The following is a 20,529-nucleotide window of genomic DNA, read 5'->3' as shown; positions in this document are numbered from 1 at the left end:
AATCCATCATTTTCTTGAGAAGAATAAATGCATTATACGCCAAATTGTAAGCCCTCTATGAAGCTCTTTGGACAATTCCTCATTAGTTTCTGCCTCACATGTGTATAAATGACCCTCTGCTTTCAGAGGAAGCTTTCATAACATGCAGAGTTTACATACACACAATGGCTCTTATATTCAAAGACTCATGAATGCAAAACACATTTTTGAATCATGCAGAAGCACTACAAATATTTAGGAGAGGCAAAGATCCTTTTAAGTCTTCATTTCTGGAGAATTTTATTAGATAACAAAGCTTCCTACTCCCCACCCCCATAACGATGTCTTAAGGAGAACCATCTGTCCTGTGGGTTGGTCATTCTAATTGTCCTGTTTTCTTCACTTTGAGAAGGTATGTATATTTTCTAGAATATGTTTATGTTCTTTTTTAGATGCATGCAGAATACAGCAGATGGCCCTTCTGAACATGTAGAGGATTACCTCTGTGACCCGGAAGAGATGCCTCTGGGCTCTAGAGTGTGCAAATTACCATGCCCTGAGGACTGTGTGATATCTGAATGGGGTCCATGGACCCGATGTGTTTTGGTAAGATGATTAACCTTTTTATTAATGTAGAGTTTATTTAATTCTTTGCCGCTGAAGCTGTAAAGACATTATTTAAAAAATATAATAACTTCAATGTAAAATTTGTTTGTTTGCATATTTACCAAAGCAAGGTGTGTTTTCTTGGCCACATCATTCTATGACTGTGCTATTTAAAGTTTGTAATGTTTCCTCTCACACTAGAACAGCTCCACCTCTTGCAAGCTTTACTCAACCCATCATCCTAACCCAGCACAAAAGGCCTTCAGTTTGCCTTATAAATACACAGCATGTTAAAAACTGCAGTGGTGATAATGATTCCCTCCAGGTAGAAGGGAAAATGAATGAAGTAAAGGTACTTTAATGGTGTCAAGTTATTGTCATCCATTGCTTTTTGCCCATACCTTTTATTTAAATGGTAGGAATAATCTCTCACACAGTGGGAATACAGCAGCAGGGGTATTAACACTAAAAAGCAAAAGATACTGGGTAAGAAACTAAGTAGAAGAAGAAAGCTGTACACCAATGAATTTCTCTTTACACACTGACTCTGTGTCTCTTTGGGCCTGGAAAGCCAGCTGAGAGTTTCAAATCACACAAAAGCTTCTGCGTTTCAACAGCCAGTAGGGGCTCATCCACGAGACTCTGGGAAGAGAGTCATTTGAAACAGAACTGGCTGCTTATGTAGGATATTTGGCTTACCCATGGGCACCTTTGTAAAACTGTACATTTCAAAAACAGCATCAAAAGCATGGGAAAAAATAACATATGGAATTATTTTGTTGAAATACGATATAAAACCATTTCAAAGAAGACTTTATGGTGCATATTTTCCAAGGAGAAATTGATATTCCATTTCAGTGTTAAAGATACTGATTAGCAGACAACTGATATAGCAGGAATAAAACAAAGATGGCAGTTGACTGGAATGCAAGTTAAACTGTAGTAATCAACTGTTTCACAAGGATATACAATTGATTTTCTGTCCTAATTTCATAGCATCAGATTTGAAGTTACATCAAATAATTGGGCTACATGCTACACTGTCTATGTTTATAATAGATTTTTTTTCAGATATTATATTACAAAAATTTTCCATTTTTATAAAATAGGAAATATTGAACCCAGGCCCCTTCTTAAACTTATTAATAGGGATTTTAATAAAAGGAACCACTAAACTGGAACTTTGTCCAGTAGGTTTCTATGTTAAATGATCAAGGATAGCCATCTTAGAAGAATTATTGAGGTTCTATTATTTATAAAAGAGAGTTTTGAAGCATATTTTGTGTTCCTGAGAGTTTGCCAATAGGAATGTTTGGATAAGAATAAAATTCAATGAGGTGAATAAACTGTGATTCCTGGGCTTTTTATTTCTTTAAAGAAAAACGTTAGAAAAATTAAATTTAACAGTTTAATTGAGCAAAGAACCATTCAAGAATTGGGCAGCCTCCCAAACCAGAACAGGTTCAGAGAGGCTCCAGCACTGCCACGTGGTTGGAAAAGATTATTGGGCAGAAGCAGATAAGTGACATACAGAAAATGATGTACAGAAGCGAGGTTCAGCAACAGCTAGATTGATTACACTTTGACGTTTGTGATAAACAGAATGAGTAACTAAGGCACAAGTCCCAATCAATCGAAGTTTAATAAGCCAGCTTTAGGACACATCTGGGAAAAAGCAAAGACGTTTTCTGAAGAGGTGTTTAAGATGTTTTATGTTTACACATTCCCTTAAATGGGGGGAGGCACGTAGGAAGAGAGGCAGGTAGGCATTAAGGCAAATAGTTATATTCCTGTGAGACTAGTTAGTGCCCCATAATCTACATTTTATATAAGGTAAGGTAATGTTTGAAGAGAAAAAGGTAATAGAGGAAGAATCAATTATGCAGACATCTCTGGGTAGATGGAAGAATGACTGATCTCCTCTTGTTTTTGTTCTGAACCTGGGAAAATACACTTGTGGTTGATAGTATCAGTGTGGAATCAGACTTGAGTTTTAGGAGTTAGACTTAGACTGTAGACCTAAAGTTACAATTGGTATGTCCTTGTTTGTGGGAGGCCATGAAAGAATTTACCTGTGAATCATCTATGGGATCAGTCATTCATGATGCCTGAGGCCGTTTACCTTTCCGTGGGAATCTGGCACAATGCTAGCAATAGCTATTCAAGTGGAAGAGAATGTTGCAAGACGGCCTCCAGGCTTACCCTTCCCTTTTGCATAGGGTGTATGAGATCCTGAGATTTTTTAAAAACCTTCCTTTGCATTTGTCATATTTGAACACGATTTGAACAATCGGCCACATTTGAAACTCAGTGATTGCACAAGAGTAGGTTACGGTCTATTTACACATCCAAATAGGGTACAGTTCACTATGTGCGAAGAAACCTTTAGGATGAACTTGAATGTAAGTGGACAGCTTACATTCAAGCTAAATTTCATTTGACATATTTTACCTTTAACTCACCTTGTTTCTTCCCTCAGGCCTTCATTAAACAGATACCGATTAAGCTTTTACTGTCTTATCAGTAACTGTGTTAGGTAGGGAAAATATACTGCTCTCTAAAACATAAGTCTTCTCCTAGTGCACTGTAGAAAGGAACAAGACCTTTATATAATACACATTATGTCAAGACAGATAGTGTTATTCCAGTGGTGTGACCAAAGTTCAATGGAAGCAGGGGAGGAGGAAGCAATTATTTTAGGCCTTAAAAAGTCCATGGAGGCTTGTTCCTGGTTTCTTACCATTCTTAGAAACCAAATGTTTTCAGAAGACTGTACCAGTAGATGAATGGCAAGCCAATCTTTTTAGATGTTGTCAACTGAAGAATGACAAGGTTCATAAATTTGGAAAGGAGAGCTTTATATCTCATAAAGGGTTGCAGCCTGCAGGGTGGCCATCCTGACACGCTGGGAATCATAGCTGCCAGCCAGAAGCCAGAAATAGACACTTCTAGGGAATGGCAAAGGGAACAGTAATTTGTGTTGAGCAGGGTGGCCAAATATACATATTTAATAAGCTATATGAGGAGTCATGAATATTTATAAAAAGAGAAAAGTACGCATGTGCAGTTGAGCTTTATGCCCCCTCATGTGTCCCATGTACCAAAAATGGTGGCATTAGCATGATCCAAGGGTGGGGTTTTCAGTGCTCTAATGTCAAAAGGTGAAACAGAGGTCAGAGAAACCCTTACTGTACATCCTCCATGGACTGCCCGGAACCACTCCTTGATCAGTGGTTTCTTTTTAGGAAGAAATGCTGGTTGGCTGTTTTGTTGCAACCATAAAAGGAAGAGGCAGTGTCAGGCTCTAACCACCCAAGGGGTTCTTCCTGCCTGCTGCATGAATAAAGACCAGGGTACTGCAGTAAAGAAAGAGTTTAATAGACATAAGGCCAGCCATGCCACATGGAAGATGGAGTTAGTACTCAAATCAATCTCATCTAAGGCTCCTAGGTAGGGGTTTTTCAAAGGCAGTTTGGGGGAAAGGGGTGGGGCTGCCAGGTAATGGGTGCTTGCTGCTGATTGGTTGGGCAGAGATGAAATCACAGGGAGTCAAAGCTGTCCTCCTGCGGGCTGAATTCTTCTGGGTGGGGCCACAGGAACTAGGTTGGCAGTTCAGGAAGAGCCCTGGGTGTTAGACATGCAAAAAAAAAAAAAAAACAGAAAAGATATCTCAAAAAGCCAATCTACTGTAGTGGTAACATCTGCAGGAGTAGCTAGCAATCATTTATGTCTACACCTTAGCAGAATTCAGGTTCCTCTCCTCTCCCAGCCTGATGGCCTTTCATTAGCTTTACAAAGCCACTTGAGTTTGGGGAAAAGCCTGTTAATTAAACTATAAACTAAATGTTTCTTGAAGTTAGCTCAGCCCAAAAACCCAGGAATAACTAAGAGAAAAGTGAGATGAGGTTGGGTTAGATCAGATCTCTTTTACTGCCATAATTTTCTTACTGTTATAATTTTTGCAAAGGCAGTTTCAAGACAATTGGTTGATCAGGTATAGAGTGAGTGTTTCCAAAGGGCTTGTTTCTGTATAACCCTTAGGGAAGAAAGCCTAAAGGCCGAGAACTCCGTTTTCAAGGTTTCTCTGTGGTCCCTATGGCCAAGAGGGGGTCCATTTGGTCAGTTGCAGGTCTTAGAACTTTATTTTTTTTTCTCAATTCTAAATTAAGGATTAAAATTAGAATTCAGAATTAGAATTGTTTATATGCATATATACATGTACATCAGGAAAAGGAAAGTCACTAACACCAAGTCATTTAAAGTTATTCTTGTCTTTTAAGGCCCAAAAGACTATACATAATCCATAAACATATAATTATATATATAATAATACACATATAACTTTATATGTATATATATGTAATAGCTTTCTATAATAATTAACATGACCACCATATGTGTGTGTGTGTATAGGTGTGAGGTGATGTGTGTATTAGCATTGGACACATGGCATCTTACAGCTAGATGGTACATCAAAATCTCATTCAACAGCTTCATTTTATACATTGAACAACTGAGGCATAATGAGGCTGACTGACTTTTCTGAGTTAGCCAGTGGTCCAAATGTTCTAACTCCTGCTCCAGTGCTGTCTCTAATATACCAGTTGTGTAGCTGAGTATTCACTTTTCTGAGAATTTGTACTGTTCTTTTTAAGCCTTGCAATCAAAGCAGTTTCCGGCAAAGGTCAGCTGATCCCATCAGACAACCAGCTGATGAAGGAAGATCTTGCCCTAATGCTGTTGAGAAAGAACCCTGTAACCTGAACAAAAACTGCTACCACTATGATTATAATGTAACAGGTACATGGACCGTCATCTGATCACAGAGTTAAGTCCAAATCTTGTGTCTGTCAGCTCTGAAGTGTTCCTGTCAGTATAGTTCATCTCTATCTGTGTGCCTTTTGGACAAGCTGCTTACTTTCCCAGAAATAATTACATATTAAATGACAGAAATACTTACCTGGTTTTAGTAAACACCAAGATAGAGGAAATAAAAATGTCACACAGACATTAGCCCTTAAAGTAGGTTGTGAATATGCTAAGTGTTCCTACATAAGACAACCTCTCACTTTGGGAAGGTAAATCTAAAATATTTTTAACACAAGTATCATATTTATTCAAAAATGTCTTTCTTTTTTAGAAGATGCTTAATTGCTAAAGCATACTGGGGCAACAATTCATGAGGTGTGGGCAGTTTATAAACATGATTAGTCAGCAGTCTCAAACTTGCCAAAGATTATAAATCAATGCTATAAAAGGTGCAGGTAAAAATAGATGAGTATTTTCAGAAAAACAGGTTTATTATAAATTGCATTTTCCCCTAAAACTCATTTAATACCATCAAGGTGCATACGCTAGGAAAGAAAAATCTTTTATTTGTTTATATGAATTGGGACAACACCAAAGCTTACTCTGGAATTTTTTCCAAGTAATTTTCACTCTGAAACAAACTCAAGAAACTGTACAGTGACACATAACAGGTCAGATTGGCTCTCTGTTTCTTGTGGCTTTTCTCTTTAGTTTCCTTTGATGATACAAAAGAAATCAAAGTTATCTGGGACATGCTATGTTACCCAGGGAAAAGAGATGAAAGAGCTATTTTGCAAAAGACATAAAATAAGAGAATTAAATAAATATGGCCGAAGTGATTTTATCACTTTAATAAATGTATGCGTTTTCATGCATTCTAAATATGGATAAGAAGTAAAATACGTTTTATTTGAACATAACTACACAAAGTACTATCTGTCACAATTATGATTATTTTGCTAAAAGTAATGCTAAGATTTTAAATGATATTTTTATTGGGAAAAAAAGTTTTTAAGTGACATTGATCTGTAGGCCAAAGCCATTTTTACAGTGTCACCAAACGGCTAGCTATCAAGATTTTCAAGTAGACATCTGCCTTTAAGAATAATCCCTGTAGCTATGTGCAACCCCAGCAATTCCATTTGACTCCTGATATGTTCAAAGCTGGGACCCATATGCTCTGCATGGGGGATGATTGATTATGGGGCTTAGGAAGCAGTTGTGAATTAAATATGGGATTCAGGTCATCAGAGTTTCATTTGAAATCTGTTTCATACTTAGCCTTCTGTTCTGATGGGCTTGCCTTTTTTTCAGACTGGAGTACATGTCAGCTGAGTGAGAAGGCAGTTTGTGGAAATGGAATAAAAACAAGGATGTTGGATTGTGTTCGAAGTGATGGCAAGTCAGTTGACCTGAAATATTGTGAAGAGGTAGGTGGATGCTGTGTTAATATCTTCGCGAGTAAATTCTTCCCTAATAATTTCAGTTCATGCTGAGCCAAGTGACCCGTGCTCCATGCAGCTCATTGCCAGCAGATGTTTTTCTGCACTATTTACAGGCTAAGTATGTTCTTGAAAAGATACAATGTCCAATACTACTGATTCCGACATATAATTTCCTGTATTTTCTTCTCCTTGGAGCCCAAAGGTATGCTAATTAGCCTATTCTGAAAGAAATGCTTGGGGAACAATAAGTAAGGTGAATAAAAGCGGTAAATTTTAATCAGACTCCTTATCTTTTGTAATTTGATGTGAATTTTGTGTAGTGCCTGGGACACCTGCCAAGGTCCATCATTTATTCTCTTTGTTGCTAAACACTGATCACATGTGGTTTCATAGCAGATTTTGAAATTAGGATCTAATACCCAGCTGTGACCATCTAAGTACTCAGGTCTGATGAAGAGACAACCTCAAATTCAAACAAAGGAATGAAGCCAGCCATTATTATCTTCTAGGCACAGAGAATTGTAACTGATAATCATCTAATTGATGAAAGTAATGTCATCATACCTAGATGTGAGCTTCTGCAATGTGAGAAAACATAGTCGTTGGCCTTTCTTCATTTTTATGAAGCTACACTTTATGTTGTAATAATTTTATCTAATTTCCATACCCAAAACATGACAAATGTTGACTCTCCATTCATCTGAGGTCCACTGGGTCAAATACTAACCAAGATAAGCAGGAGCCTCAATAGATCTGGAATAGACTAGAAGGGGGTCGTAACCTCATTAGAGTGTAACATACACAGTCACTATGTCTTCTGTCTACACATCCTGCGGTTATTATAGCCCACAGTAAATTGTTCCAATACCTAGGGGAGAACTCTAAACAGAAATACTTTAATTCATTTGATATATTTATCATACAGACCTGATTTAACCTTCTTATGTCTCTGTTCATGAAAGCAGAGCACCCACATGTGGTGAAAACACAAATTTGTTTTGTTAATAAATGCCTCCTGCTATAACCTTCTAACATAACTTACTGTATTCATTATTTAAATTTGAATAATTGGAAATTTCACACTTGAATCATTTTAGTTTTGTAACCAATAACATTGAAGCAATATAACCATTATAAGAATAATGTCAGTATTGAGCTGGGTGGGGTGGTTCACGCCTCTAATCCCAGCACTTTGGGAGGCTGAGTCAGGCGGATCACCTGAGGTCAGGAGTTCAAGACCAGCCTGACCAACATGGAGAAACCCTGTCTCTACTGAAAATACAAAATTAGCTGGGCGTGGTGGCACATGCCTGTAATCTCAGCTACTCAGTAGGCTAAGGCAGGAGAATCGCTTGAACCCAGAAGGGAGAGGGTGCCGTGAGCCAAGATCGCATCATTGCACACCAGCCTGGGCAACAAGAGCAAAACTCCATCTCCAAAAAAAAAAAAAAAGAGAGTCAGTATTAATGAAGATAATAGTCATATACTGACTGGAGAGCTTTCAGTGATCTACTTCTAGTTGATTAATACGTCTTTTTGTTTGCAAACATAAATGCACTCCTTGGTCAGAATGAAATAAAAAATAAATGAGAGCTTTGCAAAAGCTGAAACCTCAGCATACATGACCAATTTTAAACTATTTCATATGATTAAAGGACAAAGCTGTAAACTGGATTCTTGATTTCTTACATCAAATATGAGTAAAAACCTGGGAAATAACTAATTTTAATTATATGAGAGTCTAGATAAGTTTAAGCTTACATGCAAATATTATAATATTTGAATGTTGCATGGCAATTAGGGACTCCTAGTTTTAACATTCTAGCAAACACCATCTTCAAGGACTTACAATTTGACTGTGCAACCCTGCATTCAGTGCCACAGCAGTAGGTAACACTTGCTGCTTCCCTAACAGCCACAAAGAAAGATGGCATTATTATCCAACAAAGACGAAGATTAGAGTTAAATCTAACGAGCACTTATGTAGTATTTTTATCTTTAGTGTTTTTCAGACATTTTCTTATTGGATACCTAGTAATCAGTATCTTCTTTCCTATTAGATTTTTGAATAGGTTTCTTTTTAATTTACGTAGACAGATGTTTTGGTAAATGAGAGAGAATTAAAAAAGAGATATGATCAATGTAAGGAAAAAATTAGTACAGGACTAAAATGTGTAAGTGGTGGATATGTAAGTCAATAATAATTGAATCCTGTGATTCAAACTTTCCCCATGAAACTATTATTTACCTTAAATGTAACACATTATTTTTATCATATCACCTCAAGATTCCTATCTCCAACCTCCCATGACTTTTAAGAGGCTTTATGAGGCTTCAGTTGAGTGATGTGGTAAAAGTTTTCATACCACTCAGCTCTGTTAGGTATTACTGGTGTAGAATATAATGGGAGCGCCTGCAGAGAGATGTATTACACAAAGCTATGATCTGATCCTCTCTCAGTGGATAACTTAGAGCTAAGAGCTATACTTGAAACACAACATAATGTTTCAAAACAAATTTTGCCATTATTTGCTGTATAAATTAGAAAACATTAACTTCTGTTTCATGCAGAAATAAAAAAGATCTTGGAAATTCTAAGAATTACTAGTCTTAAAAATTTATATTCTCCTAACAAGCTCTTACATTTACCTATTTCTTTGTCTTTTTTTTTTTTTTTTGGAGAGAGTCTTACTCTGTTGCCCAGCCTGGAGTGCAGTGGCACTATCTCAGCTTACTGCAGCCTCCACATCCTAGGTTCAAGCAAGTCTCCTGCCTCAGCCTCCCAAGTACATGGGACTACAGTCATGCACCATCAATCCCAGCAAATTTTTATATATTTTTTTTTTTTTGGTAGAGGTGAGGTTTCACCATGTTGGCCAGCATGCTCTGAGGTGATCCACCCACCTCAGTCTCCGAAAGTGCTGGGATGACAGATGTGAGCCACCGCATCCAGCCGACATTTTCCTATTTCAATGCTACTTTGTACCATAGACATTTTAAATGTTGGAATATACAGTAGAAGAATTTGAAACATCATCTTATATTTTTAAGGCAGAATATTTAAATAAGTAATGGAACCCAAATGCCAATAAAATGGCACAACATTATTATCTGATGAGAAGTTTTGACACCAAAGTAACTGAATTATACCACAGTTGAGTTTTAGAAGTGAAAATCTTTGTTTTAAAAAATGCACGTAAAATATTCATAATCACAAAAAACTTTGGCGACCCATATTTCTTGTTTTAAAAGATAGCTGATATATTATTTCAATATATGATATCATTAGTTTTGACTATCAATTTACGGTTAGAAACTTTTCCTTTTGCTTTTTAGTTTAAGATATGTAAAAATAAATAATATCCCTAAGATACAGTTGTCGATCAAAATATTGATGATATTATTAGTTTTTACCTAATGAAAAGTATTTTTGCTTATATTTATTTGTTCCCCATTTTGGGAAATTCAATCAATTTGGAGGTTAAATCTACTTTTTTTCATCGCCTATTGAAAACACTCAAACAATATGTAAGTATAGATTACATGGGCCCCTTCTTTCATCCTGTACCCCTAACTTCCACTCACCTAGGTCAAACCACTTTATACTTTTAATAGTTTGGATGTTTGTCCTCCAGGTACTATGTTATTCTGTTATGTGGCTTGCTTTTTCTCCCTCCCTCTCTTCTCTCTTGTCACCTCGTTCTCTGGCTCCCTCCCCCAGTTGACAATATAACATCCTGATCTACCTCTGTTCTTCCAGCTTGGCCTGGAGAAGAACTGGCAGATGAACACGTCCTGCATGGTGGAATGCCCTGTGAACTGTCAGCTTTCTGATTGGTCTCCTTGGTCAGAATGCTCTCAAACATGTGGCCTCACAGGTTGGTTTGTACTATAATTCATATTAGGCTAATGGTCAAGGAATATGAAATAAAAAATCCCTCTTGCTTTAACCCATATCAGATAATCTTCAGAAAGGTTGGATTGGTTGTCTTTCTTTCAAAAACATCTAAGCCTTACTTGTTCCTGGATCGCCTCAGGAGATACCACTGTGATGCCTTCTCCCAATGACATATATGCTTGCAAAACCATAACATATATTAAAGTTGCATCACTTTGTATCTCTTAAAGGAAAAATGATCCGAAGACGAACAGTGACACAGCCCTTTCAAGGTGATGGAAGACCATGCCCTTCCCTGATGGACCAGTCCAAACCCTGCCCAGTGAAGCCTTGTTATCAGTGGCAATATGGCCAGTGGTCTCCATGCCAAGTGCAGGTATCAAATCTCAAGAAGTTGTAAGGAATTGTGTATTCTTTATCTGCAGAGACTTTATCTGTAGAAAAACAGACAAAAATAATGTGTTAGAAATATTTTTCAGAGCTCACAGATGACAAGCTTCTTAAAATTTTTATGTACCTTGCCATTTTGTAACCATTTAATTAGTTTTGATAACTCCCTGCCCTGTATTTTTTAATCATTTGAAGACTGATTTATTTTAATGAAAATTTATTTTCCTGTCTTTAGCTAGAAAACAAATAAATTGTTCAATGTATGCTTTATTGCTAGTGCCCTATAGGGCTTCTTTCCTAGGGTTTCAAATGCTTCTCTAAATGTTCATAAATCAAAGTCAATGGTGCAGAGATAACTAAGTGATGAGCTCTCTAATGAAGTATTTCTCTTTTTCTAATTAGTTATTTCTTCCTCCATTCCAGGAGGCCCAGTGTGGAGAAGGGACCAGAACAAGGAACGTTTCTTGTATAGTAAGTGATGGGTCAGCAGATGATTTCAGCAAAGTGGTGGATGAGGAATTCTGTGCTGACATTGAACTCATTATAGATGGTAATAAAAACATGGTTCTGGAGGAAACCTGCACCGAGCCTTGCCCAGGTAACCATGGCAAAAGAGAATTCATATTCTGATTATTTTTTCCTAGGACAAGGGCCATGAAGGGGTTGCATATAAAGCATAAGTTACAGGATGTCAACAGTCTTCTTATTCAGTAATATCTATGCCAACAGCTCAACACTATGCCTGTGGGGAACAGGGCACTGTCTCATTACTGCCAGGTAGGGGTGAAGTCCAGGTCTCCCATGTGGCCTCTCTTAACACCCTCTGGAGTTTTAACATCTGCAGGAGATGGTAATTAAGGCCTTAAGCCCATGCTCCACAGAAAAGGTATGAAATAAACGTTGAGAAAATAAGGACAAAACATAACCTATTAGGGATTTCCAGAAGAGAATGGGGAAAGAGAGGCCAATGTTTAAACACATAATAGCTAAAAACAGATTAAGTCCTCTTACCCTGGGTCCAGGGTAGAATGAACAACAAACTCATACCTAGATAAATGTAGTTAAAACATAAAATATAGAAAAATAAGCAGTAAAGTCTTCAGTAAGAAAAAAACAGATTATCTACAACTGGAAGACAAAATAGCAGTATGGAGGAAACTGTTGAAAGATATTCTTCAGATTCAATGTTAGACACAATGGGTGCATGCAGTAAATGTAGAAAGAAAATTTTGTATATCAAATAGTATGGAAAAAATGGCAGACAGTGATAAGCTAATATTTATGAATTTGGGCTTGATGCAGAGAATTGTAGAGGAAATTTAATGTCAAAATATGCCAGAAAACCCATCCTTAAAAAAGATATAGATAAGGGCAACAATTTATTAGTGGACTGGAAATGAACAGATAGAAAATGAATTACCTATATTTTATCCCCAGTTGGAAAATTTGTGTTCTCCCAATTTGCTTATAATTATGATTTAAAAATTGTATCTCTTTTACAATATTTTGTTTTGAATCTGACCTCAAAATGTTAAAAATTAAGGATTTGGCAAAAATAATGGGGCATACAACACATTTTCTATATAAAATGATGTGATTTAAGAAAATTTTAAAAGTGGATAACATGTATTAACAAAAATTTGTAAATGGGATGGAGTCCCTAAAACCTGGAAAAACTGACATGTTTTAGCTATTTATTCACTCATCGAGTTATTTATTCCTTTGTAAAACAAAAAAATCATTTGAGATGATAAAAATGGTAGGGTATAGTTTAAGATGAACTGAATGAAATTAAACAGTAAATAAAATAACCCTGATAGGGGTTATTTTGAGGACAAACCCCCTAGACTCTGAGAATATCCAACTATTGTATTGATCTTTGCACACATGGATATTTTCATCTACTTCAGGTCAAGAACTGAACTATTTTTAAAAACCAAAAATCTGAATAGCAGCTGTTTCTCAATAAGTGTAAAGGTTCAGCTATGCAAGGTGAGTAAGTTCTAGAGATCCATTGTAAGACATAGTGCCTGTAGTTAACAATACTGTATTGTATACCTAAAAATGTGTTAAGTGGGTAGATCTCATGTTACATGGTCTTATCACAATAAAAAAAAAGAATAAAATAAAACTTAAAGTAACAGAAAATCTGACTTTCTAAAGCCGGGCAAAGTGTTGCTGTTCAGACATTCCTACACCTGCCAACACCCTTTTGCTGATCTAGCAATTCCCCTCTTTCATTTCCTGCTGCTGAAACTAGTCTGATACCATTTAAGATCTCACACACAATTCAATTTAATAAAATCATTTCACTTCACTGTAGACCCAGCCTGAGGCTGTGGCAGCAGGTGACAGCTCCAGGCAGGGTCAACGACATCCACACCACTGAGCAGAACGGGCTTCCTTGTCAGACAGTGGTGCATGCCTTACTATGGATACTCCCCACGTGATTTCATTATATACTTCCTGCAGCACAATCACTCACTCATTTGACTGTTAATTACAGGTCAGGCCCTGGACTTGAGGCGGGAGATACAGTGAAGACCAACAGACCCTGTCCTTGTACAGCTTACTTTCTAATGGAAGGGAACAATTGCTAATCTAATAGTGACGTAAATAAACATAAGATTATAATCTGTGGTAAATGATGTGAAGGAAAATTACAGGATCCCATGATAACATAGAACAGAGCAAACACATTGTTTTAATTAAAGTAATTGCAAATCTAAGAGGCTGCTCTTCTAAATTACAATCTATTCATTTCAGTTCCTCTCTTGCTAGTTTTCTCTAATGATGGGTTTTGAAAGCTAGCAATATGTGAACTAATAAGCTTTAAAGAGTAGAACACTGAATTAGGAAATGCATTTCATGTGTTTAATTGTCATATCTTTGGCAGGCATAGGGTAATTTTATTGTTATTACAATGGTTTACATGGTCAAAATAGAAAAGTATGTTTAGAACAAGGGAGTATCTCACTCTCATTTGCTGTTATTACATCTTTAAAGCCTGACATGTATTACTTAGGGGTGATAATTACATAACTCACAAACTATCATTAAAAGATTTATTACGTTTTGTTGCAAAATAAATGATGCTAAATGTGGATTGCCACAAAGATAAAGCCTATTGGTAAAAGGTATGTTTCTTTTCCATGTAATTTTCAATCACCGAGGTGAAATTGTATTACATTCATGTTGACAGGAATTTTTTGAACTTTAGCAGTTTTCCTACATAATTAAAAACTGAGTAACCACAAAGTGACATTTCCTAGGAAATAAAAGTGTTTCTAAAACTTTTTCATACTACTTAGAAATTCTTTCTAGTTTCTTTTTCCTTTGCATTTCCAAAATTTACTAGAACTTTCTGTACTTCAGGAGTACCAATTACATTCTTTAATAAAGGCCTACAAAAATCACTACATTTTACTATTATGTGTATATATGTTAGTCAATAATTTATGTCTTACCAGGACTTCTTAGGCATGACACAAGAAGTTTTTCCATTAATCAGATCTCCAGGCAACTTTGTGCTAATACCAGTCACCTTCAGCATAATATAAGGCAATATGAATTATTCATATGACCTGGCTAGAATAAATAAGTGATAAGAAACCTTTGTGAATTTGTGTCTATCATAATTGACTGGGCACTCTGAAGAGTATCACTAAGCAGTCACTCTGAAGAATGGATGGGTTAATGGAAAGGGTGTATTTCATAAAATCTTTTCTGTTCTTAAAATGGCTAAAGATTTTGGAAGCATGGATGCACTATGGCCCAGCAATTGCACTCCGAGGTACATACCCAACAGAAATGCATATATAAGTTCATCAACAGACTTGTACTGAAATGTTTGCAATAACATGATAGGAAAAATTTACAACTCCCCACATGCCCATCAATAGTAGAATGGATATCTAAATTGTGATATATTCACATGATGGAAAGTAGTAAGAATGAAGAAATTAGAACTTCATAAATGTATGATGGATCTCACAAACATAAATGAGAGAAAGAAGCCAGACACAAAGAAGTACATATGGTATGATTTCATATATTACACAAGGGAGGGTTTTGAGAGCCTGGGAATGTTTTGTTCTTTGATTTGGGTGTTGATCACATGGTTAGATAATCAGATTGTCAAAATTCAGCTATCTGTGCATCTATGATATGTGATCGTTTTACATATTTGTTGTCCTTCAGTAAAATATTTTAAAGAGAAGTTGATTGAAGATGTAGATCAGAGGAAATAGTGGGCATTATTTCCAGTACTGCAACTGCTCAATTGCCTCTCTCACCTCCACTCTTCTGGGAAGAAATAGGAATGAAACATAAAACCAGCTTTGTGAGCCTTGGACTTCAAACTTTTTGAAAATTGTGAATACCTAGAAGACAAAGTCTGTTTATATTTAGGCTCTCTTTGAGTGTACCTCCTGTGTAATAAACCGCTTTACTATGATAATGACAAGAGTGGTAGTAGGTTTTGATCAAATGTTTTTTGTATCCTAAGAAGAGATTAATCACAGTGGATGAGCTCCTGTCAGCCACAGTTTACCTTTGATATCATTAAGCAACACATAGACCAGTAATAGCCATACAGAAAATAACAATATATATACAAAGTTATACAATTACAAATTTACAAATATTAAATGCCTATTTAAATCTTATAAATATTATGTATGGCTGGGATACCTTAAAACATTGCCCACTGGGGTTGGAATTAAAATGATTCTCAGGCTGGCTTTTCTCTGTGGATATGGGTGTAAATTACAAACCTGTGTTTTACAGGTGACTGTTATTTGAAGGACTGGTCTTCCTGGAGCCTGTGTCAGCTGACCTGTGTGAATGGTGAGGATCTAGGCTTTGGTGGAATACAGGTCCGATCCAGAGCAGTGATTATACAAGAACTAGAGAATCAGCATCTGTGCCCAGAGCAGATGTTAGAAACAAAATCATGTGATGGTGAGTGCTACCATTCATATACTTTATCTTAAGCGCAGCATAAGATTTTAAAAAATAGTCTGTTAAAATAAATTTGACCAGGTGCAGTGGCTCATGCCTATAATCCCAACACTTTGGGAGGCCAAGGCAGGCGGATCACCTGAGGCCAGGAATTGTGAGACCAGCCTGGCCAACGTGGCCAAACCCCAACTCTACCAAAAAAAAAAATAATAACAATTAGCCAGGCATGGTGTCAGGCTCCCGTAATCCCAGCTACTCAGGAGGCTGAGGCAGGAGAATCACTTGATCCCAGGAGGCAGAGGCTGCAGTGAGCTGAGATTGTGCCATTGCCCTCCAGCCTGGGCAACAAGAGCGAAATTCCATCTCAAAAATAAATAAATAAATAATTTAAAAATTTACTAAGATGTCACTTGAGGCTGAGGACTAAAGTAAGGGGAAGATTCTGAATTCTAAAGATTGGGAAGACGGAAAATCCTGCCACCCTTCATAAATAAGATGTGAGTTTTGCAAAAATGTTTCCCAGTTTTATGAGCTCAAGAAGGCTGAGATAATTAGAAGCACATTATTTTTACACTTATAACAATTATGGTCAGGTAGGAGTCTAACAATATCTTCAATTTATTTAAATCAAATGACAGAATTAAATTAAAATGACAAGTTCACAGCAAGGTGAGAGATTTTACTACGTTTTTTCAAATGGATAAATCAAATTATTGGTAAAAATTGAGTTTAATCTAAATATTACTTAGAACATATATAAACATCTATGTTTATATGTCTGTGTGAATGTATGCACACATAGAATCATTCACTCAGTGTAAGCAATATATGACATCTTCAAGAATCACAGCATTAAATGTCATAGTTTGGGAAACAACATGTGAAGACTCAAGGAAAACAAAAGAAATGCTATCTGGTAGAGGGTGTGGGGTTCAACAAACAACTCTGAATTCGGCTTATGTTCTGAAATAAGTAATATGACATAGCAGCAAGCAGGAGACAAAATATCACCTTTCTTACTGAAAAGTTGGAGACAAAAGCTTAAAGTGTTGGAAAAGAATACTTGCAGTAAAAACCAAATGGGCTAGATGACTTAGCCCAAGAATTAGACAGAATTACCTGCTCTGTCAATTTAATCTTCCTAAATTTATCAACTAGGTAAAACATTCCATATGCTAGGACAGGATAAGTAAAGAATAAAGAAAGGTCAAAAGTTACAATGAATAAAATAATTCCCAAGGCAAGAAAGAAAAGTATTCACTCCAAAATGACAAGGAAATAAAATTAGGAATCAATAAAACAATGACAGATCTCCACACGCACACTTTAGAAGTGTAAAAACCATACTTCTAAAGCATCATAGCAAATGTTATATGGCATGCAGCAAAGAAGTACCTAGAAGAGACCTTGAAGCTTTGAACGCTTCTATAGAAGGGAGAAAAGTTAAAAATGAACTAAGCGTTCAACTGAGTAAATTTTTAAGAAAAGTAAAAAGGAAACGGAATGCAAGCAACATGGATGAGTATAAATTCAATGAGATTGAAAATAAATAATCAACAAAACCAATAGATTGTTTTTAGAGCAAACTGACAAAATAGAGCAGCTCATGGTAAAATCAGTGAAGAAGAATAAAAAGCAAAGTCGTCATTACTATTAATAGAATAAAGTTTGGAAAATAGAATATAATTCTGTGAATAGTTTTTTCTAACAAAAGTAAAAATGTTAATGAAGATAATTTACAAGGTTATTGTATTTTATCAAGAGTAACGAAAAACCTACACCATAGATTATGTAACTATTTTCAAACCTGTGAAATACATACTCACACATGCACACAAACTAAAACTTAAATGGCTTTAATTATGAGTTTTCTCAAAATTTAAAGAAACAGACAACAACTTGTTGAGATTTGATCAGTCTGGTGGGAAAAATATTAGTTATGATAGCCACAAAACCCTTTTGGAAGGCCTGAGGGTTTTCACATGACTTGGGTAATAGACCTGGCGGAAGGGCGGTCTGGTCCCATTACCTTTAGTTAAATAGAGTAGAGTAGTAAACAAGGGGATGTGAGGAAGTTATGTAGTTAGCTTGTTTACCCATGTGGTCTCAACCTTTGATGTGTGCTTTTTACTCCAGATGTTCACAATGACAATTCCCTCTAATGGCGTTGACTCAAGCTTTTGTTAACTAATAAATGTGAGTCTCTCTCCTGATCAGGGCTGGCCACAGTGACAAACCTCTCTTGGTGTGTAGATGGTCAGACACTCAGCAGGACTGGCAAAAGATAATATCTGTCAGTGTACATTTTATTCATCCATCGTTGGGGTCAGGGTCTGCAGGCAGACCCCCACAGCTAATGCCCTCTTGTGAGGAGCAATACCTCAACTCCTATTTATGGGAAATCTTTTTTGTTGTAAGAACATATTCTTTTTTTTAATTTGAATTTTATTTTTTTAATTATACTTTAAGTTCTGGGGTACATGTGCAGACCGTGCAGGTTTGTTACATAGGTATACACATGCCATGGTGATTTGCTGCACCCATCAATCCATCATCTACTTTAGGTATTTCTCCTAATGCTATCGCTTCCCTAACCCCAACCCCTCAACATGCCCCAGTGTGTGATGTTCCCCTCTCTGTGTCCATGTGTTCTCATTGTTTGACTCCCAATTATGAATGAGAACATTCAGTGTTTAGTTCTCTGTTGCTGTGTTAGTTTGCTGAGAATGATAGTTTCTGGGTTCATCCATGTCCCTGCAAAGGACATGAACTCATCCTTCTTTATGGCTGCATAGTATTCCATGGTGTATATGTGCCACATTTTCTTCATCCGGTCTATCATTGATGAGCATTTGGGTTGGTTCCAAGTCTTTGCTATTATGAACAGTGCTGCAATAAATATGAGTGTGCATGTGTCTTTATAATAGAATGATTTATAATCCTTTGGGTATATACCCAGTAATGGGATTGCTGGGTCCAATGGTATTTCTGGTTCTAGATCCTTGAGGAATCACCACACTGTCTTCCACAATGGTTGAACTAATTTACAGTCCCACCAACAGCGTAAAAGCATTCCTATTTCTCCACATCCTCTCCAGCATCTGTTGTTTCCTGACTTTTTAATGATTGCCATTCTAACTGGTGTGAGATGGTATCTCATTGTGGTTTTGATTTGCATTTCTCTAATGACCAGTGATGATGAGCTCTTTTTCATATGTTTTTTGGCCGCATAATGTCTTCTTTTGAGAAGTGTCTGTTCATATCCTTCACCCACTTTTTCATGAGGTTGTTGTTTTCTTGTAAATTTAAGTTTCCTGTAGATTCTGGATATTAGCCCTTTGTCAGATGGATAGATTTCAAAATTTTTCTCTCATTCTGTAGGTTGCCTGTTCACTCTGATGATAGTTTCTTTTGTTGTGCAGAAGCTCTTTAGTTTAATTAGATCCCATTTGTCAATTTTGGCTTTTGTTGCCATTGCTTTCGGTGTTTTAGTCATGAAGTCTTTGCCCATGCCTGTGTCCTGAATGGTATTGCCTAGGTTTTCTTCTAGGGTTTTTGTGGTTTTAGCTCTGAGGTTTAAGTCTTTAATCCATCTTGAGTTAATTTTTGTATAAGGTGTAAGGAAGGGGTCCAGTTTCAGTTTTCTGCATATGGCTAGCCAGTTTTCCCATCACCATTTATTAAGTAGGGTAACCTTTCCCCATTGTTTTTATCAGGCTTATCAAAGATAAGATGGTTGTAGATGCGTGGTGTTATTTTTGAGGCCTCAGTTGTGTTCCATTGGTCTATATATCTGTTTTGGTACCAGTACCATGCTGTTTTGGTTACTGTAGCCCTGTGGCTGTGAGTTTGACATAAAGAGCTCTTATTGTTTTGAGATACATTCCATCAATACCTAGTTTATTGAGAGTTTTTAGCATGAAGCGGTGTTGAATTTTGTCGAAGGCCTTTTCTGCATCTATTGAGCTAATCATGTGGTTTTTGTCATTAGTTCCATTTACGTGATGGATTATGTTTATTGATTTGCATATGTTGAACCCACCTTGTATCCCAGGGATGAAGCCAACTTGATCATGGTGGATTAGCTTTTTGATGTGCTGCTGGATTTGGTGTTCCAGTATGTTATTGAGGATTTTCGCATCAATGTTCATCAGGGATATGGGCCTGACATTTGTTTTTCTTTGTTGTGTCTCTGCCAGGTTTTGGTATCAGGATGATGGTGGCCTCATAAAATGAGTTAGGGAGGAGTCCCTCTTTTTATATTGTTTGGAATAGTTTCAGAAGGAATGGTACCAGCTCCTCTTTGTACCTCTGGTAGAATTTGACTGTGGATCTGTCAGGTCCTGGCTTTTTTTAGTTGTTAGGCTATTAATTACTGTCTCAATGTCAGAACGTGTTATTGGTCTATTCAGGGATTTGACTTCTTCCTGGTTAAGTCTT

At 36.6% G+C, this 20,529-nt stretch overlaps 1 protein-coding gene across 3 annotated transcripts in view; it reads left to right on the top strand.

Moving 5' to 3' along the window:
* The window catches only part of THSD7A (thrombospondin type 1 domain containing 7A), a 513,627-nt gene that overhangs the window by 455,543 nt on the left and 37,555 nt on the right, over window positions 1-20,529 (top strand). For all 3 annotated transcript variants that reach the window (XM_017956915.3, XM_017956916.3, XM_017956917.3), the window contains exons 17-23: window positions 432-585; window positions 5,241-5,385; window positions 6,709-6,824; window positions 10,600-10,717; window positions 10,968-11,113; window positions 11,551-11,725; window positions 15,916-16,089. In XM_017956915.3, coding sequence (XP_017812404.2) covers window positions 432-585; window positions 5,241-5,385; window positions 6,709-6,824; window positions 10,600-10,717; window positions 10,968-11,113; window positions 11,551-11,725; window positions 15,916-16,089 — 1,028 coding nt within the window. The remainder of the gene's footprint in view (window positions 1-431; window positions 586-5,240; window positions 5,386-6,708; window positions 6,825-10,599; window positions 10,718-10,967; window positions 11,114-11,550; window positions 11,726-15,915; window positions 16,090-20,529) is intronic.

Source organism: Papio anubis, chromosome 4 (assembly GCF_008728515.1).
Source record: "Papio anubis isolate 15944 chromosome 4, Panubis1.0, whole genome shotgun sequence".
NCBI classification, from domain to species: Eukaryota; Metazoa; Chordata; class Mammalia; order Primates; family Cercopithecidae; genus Papio; species Papio anubis.
Note: the sequence above shows the minus strand (reverse complement) of the source record. Positions and strands in the feature narration are given on the sequence as shown.